The 11,047-nt window shown below is 41.3% G+C and overlaps 1 protein-coding gene across 1 annotated transcript; it reads right to left on the reverse strand.

The window, feature by feature from the left end:
- Positions 1–603: 603 nt before the first annotated feature.
- Positions 604–9,831, reverse strand: KLHL41 (kelch like family member 41). Its single transcript, XM_077272766.1, has 6 exons — positions 8,656–9,831; positions 5,873–6,030; positions 5,682–5,789; positions 4,980–5,165; positions 2,962–3,108; positions 604–846 (listed from the first exon to the last, which is right to left on the reverse strand). Exons 1-6 carry the CDS (start codon positions 9,742–9,744, stop codon positions 735–737), a joined length of 1,800 nt encoding a protein of 599 aa, XP_077128881.1. The 5' UTR covers positions 9,745–9,831; the 3' UTR covers positions 604–734.
- Between the last annotated feature and the right edge of the window lie 1,216 nt (positions 9,832–11,047).

Genomic DNA, 11,047 nt, shown 5'->3' on the forward strand with positions numbered 1-11,047 from the left:
TCCAAGAGTTTGTATCCATCATGGGGCAAAGCGTTTTTTTTTTCAGTAGCAGTCTGACCACCAGTGTGAACTTGGTCTCCACTGGTCTTTCTCTACCTTGGACATTTTCTGGCTTATGTGTTAATCCGGCCAAGTGTATTAGACAGACTTGTTTCCTTTTTAGAGAAAGGGTCTTTGTAAGGCGTCATTCAGTCTCGATTTTTCTCATACACAAAACTCACCAATTTTCATCAGTGTTTGGTCCGTGGGTCATATTTTGTGTCATTTTTTACCATCAGTATTTCATGAATGTCAAAAAAAAAATGTAATGAAACAATTGCAAAGCTTCTCCTGCCCATAGCAATGCTATTCATAGCACACGGCTAGTAATGGCTAACTGTGATCCGAGACTCAGATCGATAACATTAATGTACCCGTGATTTTTTCACAAACTCATGGTCCGCAAAACAACACAGACGTGAGCAGCCCCATAGCTTATAATGGGCACTTGATATATCCGTGAAGGTAAGGATAGAACATGTACGTGAAAAACGGATGTCCGGATGAAGGCTTAGCTTTTTAATACGTAGGAAGCGTGTGAATACGCAAAATATGAGAATAGGATTATCTGATTTCCAAAACTTTATTAATTTAACTATAAATGTATGTACAACCTTTAATTTTAAACAATTAGTAATGAACAAAAATCTTGCAGTACGTTAATCGATGGTTTCTTCATAGACCAGATTCTATTCTTACAGCTTTGTCAGCTTAAAAAGATTAAGGCGAGAGTCAAGACAGGTGGCTCCAGAGGCATATCGTATTTCCTTCAGCATCCCACTCCATTCCTTCTTGTCGTCTTCAAACCTGGAGAAACACAGGACACAGACATTTAATTTGGATGGACAATGTGGTTAGGGGCTTCCACATAGTGGATGGTTGTCGGACAAATGGTGGCTACTAGTGATGAGCGAACGTGCCTGGATAAGGTGTTATCCGAGTGTCTTCGGCGTGCTCGAAAAATAGTTTACAGTCCCTGCGACTGCATGTCTCGCATCTGTTAGGCAGCCGCAACACATGCAGGGATTGTCTGTTTGTTAGGGAATCCCTCCATATGTTGTGCCTTTCGAACAGCCGTGAGACATGCAGGCGTGGGGACTTGCACGTTATTGGAGCACGCTGAAGACACTCGATTAGCACCCGAGCATGGCGGATAACACCTTATCCAAGCACATTCGCTCATCACTCCCGACTCCTCCATACCTAGGAGCACTCACTCTGAGTTCTGTATGAAAGAGCCGCTGTCATTTTCCTTTGGCAGTGGCTTATGTCATCGAGAACAAAAGGGTCAGCAGTCCTAAATTGGACAAGCCGAATCCTTATCTTCACCAACAGCATCTGTCGGGAGGCCCCACATAGTACCTGTTGATACCAGCAGGTTCAGCTGATGTTGGCCTAATGTGAATGGGGGCTTTACAACGTACAGCCCACCTGACCGTCCTATGGCCATAGGCAGTATTTGTGCACATTGTGACACAGATTACCCTACATGACAACTCATTTTAATGGCAAACAAGCAGGAAAGATGTATAACCAGACGACAATCACCAGGGGTTAGAAAAGCCAGACCTGCAGTGATCGACTGATCGCAGAGTCAGCTTCTATTTAAATAGGGGTTGTTTGGGGGAAGCTAACCTCTTTAGAGTAGGTTCACACTTTGTATGTTTGGTGCAGATTTTACGTGTCGGTTCTGCATCTGCATATTTTCCACACGTATTCATAGGTATTTGTGCAGGTTTTGGTTGTGGAAACACCCCAAAAATGTGACAAAACGATGACCAGTCAGCAGTTTAACCTGCAGATTTAAGGTTTCCGTTGAGATGAATGGGTAAAATACACATAAAAAAATGTGCATATCCGTAAAAGAAAACAAAAAAAATCAACAAAAGCCAATTTCTGTGCAGGCTTTGAAAAAAAAGTGAAAAATGGACATCTCATTGTATAATTAGGCAAGTAATATGTTAGATTGCTTGTATGAATGATCCCCCAAACCAGTCATATGGACCCCTACAGTCACAGAAGGACAACACAACTTTTTGACAATTATTAAAAAAAAATAAAAATTAGTAACCAAGTATTAATCATAACCATACTTGCATGGCCGAGTGCAATCCAATAATTGGATCCAACTTCGGTATGCTGCATTTTTTTCCTTGGACCATTTTGGTCCGAGGAAAAAAATCGGATATGTGCACGGCCCCATAGAATAATCTTGGTACAAAAACGATGCAATGTTTTGCTGGAAAATAAAGTCATGTGCAGCTGTCCACAGTCTTATTCATCTGCATGGGGTATGCAGAAATCCATGCACATACTCAGAACAATCTTATTATTATCACATGTATAAAATGGATTGTTTGGCCTAATTTCTGCAACAAATCACAGGATTGAGAAGTATCGCACTATAAAGAATCAGCGCTGAATATCACACAGTATTAAAAGAAATCTCACAATTTCACCAAAATTGCTCCCATGCATGTGCAGTGTGTTCATGTGCCGGACCAGAAATGTAGCAAAAATACAGAACATGGCACGTCTCTAGAGTTTTGCTCTTTGGTAAGATTGTTTTTTTTCGGATGGAGTTACACCATGTAGTCCTAGCCGTACTATACCTTATATACATTCTTATGTTTCTCATATTCTAAAACCCAATATTGCAAAAAGTATATTTTACTATGAGTGTCAATTTCCATAGACTTTCATGGAGAGAGCCATACACACGTGTTACAACCGCTCTGCCAGTCTTTGCCCAGATGCAGCCCCTGGCACTATCCCCCCTCATCTACATTTTCTTAATAAATGGGGCTTGACAGTTGGAACCCCCCAACTTTCCGACATTTGCAGCATTTACAGTGGTCCATAAATATGATAACACCTGCTTTTTATAGATGTGTTTTTCACTTTGAAGTCGGCTCTACTTACTTCCATATATCCGTGACCTCTGAAGGTGCAAATTCTTTTGATTCCAGCTGAACCATTGCAAATCCCCCGATTGCATACAGAGATCCCGCTGAAGTGACCAAGTTTATGGAGCTTCTTTCCTGTGGGAATTCTGATATTGCTTCCCATCTGAGGAAGAAAAAAAAGGCAAAGTGAAAAATAAAGCGATCGGTCACTTGATGGATCGGCAGAAAAGCCTGTATTCATAGTCAGTATGGAAACTGCGGACTTGTGGGCAATAAGAAAATAATTAGTCAAGGACTGGTAGAAGTTTCTATGTGCCATGTTTGATGTGGAATATTCCGTTATATTGAATTCATCTTTCCACCAGTCCCCGGTGAGCGCGTTGTGTTCTGTCTACAAATCTCACGCGCGTAAAGCCAAGGGTTTAATGGATGCCTAGATGTGGGAACGGTCAGGATTAGATTCATTCTTGGGAGTTCTGTAGGATGTGTCACTCATATAAATGTGCCCGGAAGGCTACTACATGACACTGTGACCCTTTTTCTTTTGTAGCTGCTCATCACTTATCTCTCGGCTTGGCTTCATCTTCAGTGGTAATTGATAACTACCCAGGATGTTCTGTGAAGTTTCATATCCATTATATGTCTTACCAGTCATCGTTCCAGATAAACGCTGCTGTAGGTCTGACTTTTCACACATTGCTAGAGAAAGTTGCTCTTTGTTAGGCTATGTTCACACATTGGTTTTTTTTAAAAAAAATAGGTTTTGGAGAAGGAACTGAGTGGAAATCCTCCATATCTCCGTCAAATCTCAAAACTTGTCAAAAACTTGTCATTTCTGATCCAAAAATTCAGTAAAAACACTCCATGTGCACATAGCTTTAGGGTACAGTGTGTGTACACGGCTTCTCATAGACCTAATTAGTTTTTTGCCATATGAAGACACTTCCGGGAAAATGTTGACCGAGTTTTTTCTGAATTGTCTTCGTTGTAATTTCTTCTGCCTTTGCCGCCAACGTCTTTTTTTAAATTAGTGAGTGGCTTTCAAAAACAGAAGCCACCAGAAGAAAGGACCGGTCAGTTCTTTGAGCTTTCAAAGCCTGAAGTAGTTAAAAGAAGCTGAAAAAGGCTAAATTAGCACGGCAAGTTGTTTATTGAGTATTTTTTAGGCAGGTTCCACACAGAATTCTCCTGAAAAGGACGTTGGGTGTACAATACCCTTATGAGCCTTTAAAGGGAACATGTCGTGCTACTGAACCACGAGCAGCAGGATTCAGAGGCCATCTCTGTTATTATATCCATATTCCAATGTACTTTAAAACGGCGGCTGGGGATGCCTCTTCCAAAAGGCAAGCTCCTGACAGCTTCTCACTGTCTAACAATGTGCATATCGAGTGGAGTGGGGAGAAGTCACCGGTAACATGTCTCTTGGACTCGTCATCCTAATCACATCCCTGGCCGTGAAATACTGAAACACTGCAGCATTTAAGAGTGAAACATACATTGCTGCAACAACGGAGAAGGCCTCACCATGCTCGGATTCGCGCTACCTGTGGTTTGGGCAGTATTAATCAGTTGCCAACATGTCCCCATTAAATTGGCCGTACATCTTTAATAACTGTTGGTTGAACACAAGTTTAGGTGAAAACTATTTCTCCTGACCCCTCATACACATGCCCGCTCAGTTCAGCCAAATGTACGTGTTCTGAATGGGGGAGTAAGCTGCAGCCAGGCATTTCCGATGATGGCTTATCTTCCCCGAAAACAAATGGAATGGGTGCAAATAAAACATGCCAGATCCATCTTTCACCTGATATTACCTGTCCAAGAGTGGCATCAATAGTGGATGGACTTTGCTCTGATGTTTATGGGCACCTTCAGCTGTGGCTCTATAATGCTCTCAAAGGGCGTTTTCTAATGTAGATTTATATTTGTGGTTTCATGCTCTGATATAATAAACCTGGGTGTCCTGATAGTCGTATCTGAGAATTATTGAGATAGGTAGGAAAAGAAGGAGCATCTGTCTCCATTACTCACTTGTTGGTGGGAATATCATAGGCTTCCACTGCTGCGGTCAGTCCTTCTTCTGTGACACCACCAGCGACGTAGATCTTGTCTTTATGGACGGCGACGCCAAACATGGAGCGAGCGGTTTTCATTGGAGGAAGGTCTTTCCATTCCCCTTTCTTGGGGTTGAACGCAAACAATCTTCCAGTACATTTCCTGAAACATGAAAAACAAATCTCAGGTTCTATGATCTCTAGCTGTATCACAAGAAAATATCCATTTATTCTGAACATTTTATATATAGTGTTGTACACATGACCATCCAATATCAAATGGGCCAAGATGGTGCTTGGTGACTGGAGTCTATAGGCTTTGATGCCAACACTATAGTATTATGCATCTTAAAAACCTTCAAAAGGAAACTTTTGCCAAAATTCTTGGAGTAGAAAGCACCTTATTTTACACTATGTGTATAATTGCCAACTCTCCCAAAACATGTTGAGGCTCCTGGAAGAAGGGGAACTCTCCAAGATTCCCCGATGAGTTGATAAATCTCTCATGTGCCACCTAGACTGCTTGGGAAAAAAATGGTCTTGAAGGGCTTGGCTTTAAAAAGAAGGCATGAATATCCAATAACAATTCGACAGACAACCCAAAAAGTTGGCAAGTTCTATCGTCATCCTCACATACACTGGGGAGTCCATGTTCCGTTACATCGTACCGTACACTTACTTGTCATCTGTTTTTCCTCCCAAACAGTAGATCAGTCCATTATGTGATAGTACAGAATGCCCATAAACCTTGATGGGAAGTTTCTTTGCCTCCTTCCAAGCCACTAATCTGAAAAGGTATAAAGAAACTTACTAATATTTCAGAGGTAAAGTGCCAAATAGTAAGGGGCTTGGTAACTATATACAACATACTTCACATCATACGAAAACACTGTATCAAGTGACTCTTCAGACTGTAGGTCTTTGCCAGCAATGGCATAGATACAGTTGTCGGCTTCACCAAGGCCAAATAGACACCTGGCCGATGGTAGTGGCGGCAGTCCGATCCATTCCCCACCAATGCTGTCCAGCTGCAATACAGAAGGAAATATAGAAACCTGTATATTACATCAATGGGACATATGTACTTCTGTAGTCGTTTGCATATTTGCTCTCTTTAGAAGAAGAAACTATCTCACAACACTCTATAATAGATGGCACTTGTCAGATTTACTTTCTTCTAATTAGCTTATTTTTTCTTCCATGAGCCATTGCTAATAAGACTCCAACAGAATCTGTCAGCAGACTTTTGCTATACAATTTGAGAGCAGCATGGGCAGAGACCCTGATTCCAGTGATGTGTCACTTACTAGGCTGTGTTTTACTGTTTCAATACAATCAGTGTTTTATCAGCAGGATACTATCACTACAGAACTAGTTGTCTCGTGTCGTCTGAATCACACCCTTGCCCCCACCACTGATTGGCAGCTTTCTGCCTATGCACACAGAAAGCTACCAATCAGTGACATGGGCAGGGTTATACAGGGCTCTGCATTCCTAGCTCTGCTATATCCGCAGCAGAGAAAACAGGGATTCTATCACAACTGTAGCATCCAGTAAAGTAAGTGATACATCGCTGGAATCAGGGTCTCTGCCACTACATCATGCTGCTGTCAGATTACATACCAAAAACCTGCTGACATATTCCCTAAGAGGAGGGTCAGTTCTCACAAAATCTATCCATGGGAAGATTTATTAGCAGTAAATGTGGTACATAGTTATTTGCCCATAGTTACCAATGTAAAACAGTTAGGCCAGAAAGTAACTTTGCAATTTACTTATTAAAAATGCTCTCATGAACAGAGGGAATTTTAATTTTGTTCATAGCTCATTGCCATAGTTACCAACCACTACTGCAGTCTATTAGTGGTGGCCAGTCTCCTAAGCAAGGAGCACAGCGTTTACAAGCGCTGCTCTGAAGCTGTGTAGATTGCTGGATCCGGCCAGCTTGCGTTCCACTGAGCTCTTCCGGTGCTGCAGAGGCAACGTTACCTCTGCTCACAGCATCAGCATCAGAGAGCACACAGTCTGGACCAGAAGTGTAACGATGATGCCATTCCGAACTGTCAATCAATCAGGAGAGCACCATCCCCGGCCAGCAGAAAGCCACGAGGCAAGAGGGCGCTCCTGATGAATGGAAACGAGAACAACCATTTAAGTTGCTCTTAGTTATAAGCTTTCCATGTACATGGGTAAAAGAAAACAACTGAATTGTTTTTATGACGTGCTCCATTGCCCTTCCCTTTGTTTGGCTGCATTCTGACCTCTCCTCTTTATCCCTGAGATGGGTAAGAACCTCTGACCATCATCTAATGTCACACACGCAATGATGGACCATGTCATCTATAAACACCTTATAACGTCTTGTTCTCAGACTTCTGCAGCGGGAATGAATAAATGCAAAGAAAACTTCAAACTGGTCATTAGAAGCCAAAACTCTACTTCAAGGATGATCGAATATGTAGACTGACCACATGGGATAATGCATGAAGCGAACCTCCATGTACTATATATTTAGCTTAATTCCTGCTTACCATGACCTTAATAGTCTGTCTATAAAGACCCTCATCCATCTGCCTATGGAAAGTAAATAACCACGTGCCAAAAATCTTTAAAAAAAAAAAATTTGCCTATAAAGTTTATTTTTTGGGTCAGTGGATTCGTCATTTTTCAATGGAATTATTTTACCAGCTGGGGCCGAATTTGCACTTCCATGATTGGCACAGACAGCACATGGAGGATGTATTATGGGTGACACTTTGTTTGCTTTCTGAAACGGAATGCCTACGCTGGGTATTTGGAGCTTTGTATCAGAAAAAAACAGAAAGCTCTAAATATATATTGGGACATTAATCAACATAGCATGTTTAATCCAAAAATATAGAGTTAAAAGGTAAATATTTACTTTAAAGGCATTGTCCCACTACATCATCTGTCCACAAGAAAGATGCTAGGGAGCTGATTCTTTAAGGTGTTTATCGCAAAATTCTGGCACAAAAATACTGCAATATTTGGCATTTACACACCAGTTTCGGTCAGCTATGCCAATCATAAGTTATGATGGCGTAACTTACTATAGAAGTGTACCCCAGTCCCTGTGAGTGACGATTAACAGTTGCGCATAAATCAATAAGCAGCATGTTTAAGACTGGGATACATAACTTAATTGCTAGTCTTAATGACTCAGCCCCTAGGTGCCTTAGTGTTTGGGGTGTGAACAAGGGGAACCCCACTGATCTTGAGAATGGATTTTTGGGGTCTACGCATTTGAATGAAGAAATGGACTTGCATGCTCACCATCATTGCATTCACTATCTATGGGACTGATGGGTGATTACTGAGTACATTGCTCTGCCATGTCTGTGAGTCTCATAGACAATAAATGGAAAAGTTGTCTTAATGCATGGCCATTGCTCCATTCGCACAGGAGGGATACTAATCTCAGGACCGGTGGTGGTCCCTGAAGTTGAACCACCAATGATTGATCCTCCTTGACCAACTACTTTAAATTATTTCTACAATTTAGTATGATTAAAACTCATGTATCTTGTGTTTATTCCATAAACTATGATGGACAAGAATTAAAATGGGTAAACCCACAAAATGAAAAGTTTAAATGCTAGTAAACACAAGACAGTCACATCAATTCCACGTACCTGGAAGAAGTAGGACTGTAAAGGATTATCCTTGCTTTCTTCATCCACATACAGGCCACCAATGACGTACACTTGCTTGGATTTGGTGACGATACTGGAATGATTTCTTGGAATTTGCTCAGATAGAGCTACCAAGTAGCATTCATTTTCTAGAGGATCATAGGCCACTGTCGCCGTGTCACTGACCATTATGATAAGATCTTTGATAAACATGCCGTGTCTAGGAATGTCATTGAGATATCCAGGAAGTAAGTCTTCATCCCCAACATCACCATCTACTGCCTCTTTGGTTGGTTCAGGCAGTTTGCCTCCAAAGGCATCTTTAATAACCTTAATCTTTTTCTGGATTTCAGGATCTCCTTTAAGCAGCTCCTCCTTTTCTACACGATCTTTGAAATATTTTTCGGCCATAAGACGAAATCGAATGCAGTCGAAGACCTCGGCCAGGCTTTTCACTTTGTTCTCCTTATCGGTCCTCACCCATTTCATCACGGCCTCAAAAACAATTTCTTCTTTTTCGACATTCAAACTATCGCTAGAAATAACGCCTATCAATTCATGTGGAGCAAGCTGCAGAAAGTCCTCTTCATTACATATCTGACCAAATCGATCAGACACATAGTCCCGCGCAGTGACTGCAAGACGTGGACAGTCCAGAAGGAGACCTAACCTGAAGATAGCCAAACAATTAGTAGGTGAGAGGCGTCTCTGGAGATAGGTGACACACACGGTGAAGACGGATGGGATCTGGAAACGACTGGCCAACGCAAAAATATCCTGGACATTGCCATCGTTAAGGTCAATATCAGCAGAGTATAGGTACTTAAGAATGGCTTCCATCACAGATGGGTCAACATTGTCCAGCTCCACATTCTTTTTCTTCTCTTCGCTTTCATCAGACAAGAAGAACTCCCGGAAGTAAGGACTACAGGATGCAAGGATCAGCCTGTGACAAGGTATACTTCTGTCTCCAGCTTTTAGGAAGCAATCAACAAACTTATTTTCATCTAGAAGTTCCTTCAGTCCATCCTGGAGAAGAGTAGATTGATAAAGCCGAAGTTCTTCTTTTAGTTCCCGGCTGGGATCCATCTTTTTTTTTTTTGAAGAGCAGGGGGCTCGAAGGAGAAAGAAGAAGGCCTTAGCTGTTGTCAGCTCCCAAGTCAAGCAGTAAAAGGACTGATCTATGAACTGTGCCAAGCTTTAACTCTCTGCAATTTAAGCCTACCAGCTAAATATAGGTACAGGCTCTTACAATATGGAATTCACGTTGGCCAATTTGGAAAGAGGTATGGCTCCTGCAGCTGTCACAGACTGAAAGAAACAACTGTAGATTTTGGTTGTTACTAGGGGGAAGAGAACTTTGTAAAACTCTTGCGATGATAAGATAACATTTTTGAATGCTATTCTCTTTAGAGTCATAGTGCGTATCCAGGGAAGTCTACAGAAAATTAAGCTATAGCTGTTCAGATATGGAAGATTTGTTGCAGGAAATCCGTTTGATGCATGTGAATGGGACAGTTTCTGTGCCACGTGCATAGATTTTCTTTGTAAACCACATTCGGATGTATGAAACAGTTGCAACAAATCTGCGAGGTGTGAACATAACCTTATTTCTATGGAGATCAATAAGGAAACATTGCATTGATTAAGAAGGCACAATCATTTATCTAATATGCATGTGCTATATAGTGCAAATGCAGATCTTTAACTGTAGAAAAGTTAACTTATGTCTATGGGGAATGTATATCCTTTATAAAGATAAGGATATTCGGTTTAGAACTAGAGAGCTCAATGGTCTATACCCTGGTATAATAACAAGGTCAGAAATGTCGCACTCATCAAGTTTAGGTGGTGCTCAAAGGAATAAGTAAAGACTAGAGAAGGATAACCTTTGGCACTCAATAAGTCCACATTATTTTTTCTTTGGAAAAGTAGATTTAGTGATGAACAGCCGACTATAGACCAACAGACATCATAATTTACAACGTTTCGGCAAAATCTGCCTTTCTCAAGAAAGTCTGTAAAGGGTCAATACTGTTCGTGGAATATCACAAGCCAATAAGCTTATAAGGGAGACAGCGTTACTTGCTGCAATGAAGATAGTGTCGGCGTGCGTCCTGTGGCCCAGGGGGATGGACTTTGCCGAAACGTTGGAAATTATGATGTCTGTTGGTCTATAGTCGGCTGTTCATCAATAAATCTACTTTTCCAAAGAAAAAATAATGTGGACTTATTGAGTGCCAAAGGTTATCCTTCTCTATACCCTGGTACAGTGGGGCAAAAAAGTATTTAGTCAGTCAGCAATAGTGCAAGTTCCACCACTTAAAAAGATGAGAGGAGTCTGTAATTTACAACATAGGTAGACCTCAACTATGGCAGACAAACTGAGAAA

Source organism: Ranitomeya variabilis, chromosome 7 (assembly GCF_051348905.1).
Source record: "Ranitomeya variabilis isolate aRanVar5 chromosome 7, aRanVar5.hap1, whole genome shotgun sequence".
NCBI classification, from domain to species: domain Eukaryota; kingdom Metazoa; phylum Chordata; class Amphibia; order Anura; family Dendrobatidae; genus Ranitomeya; species Ranitomeya variabilis.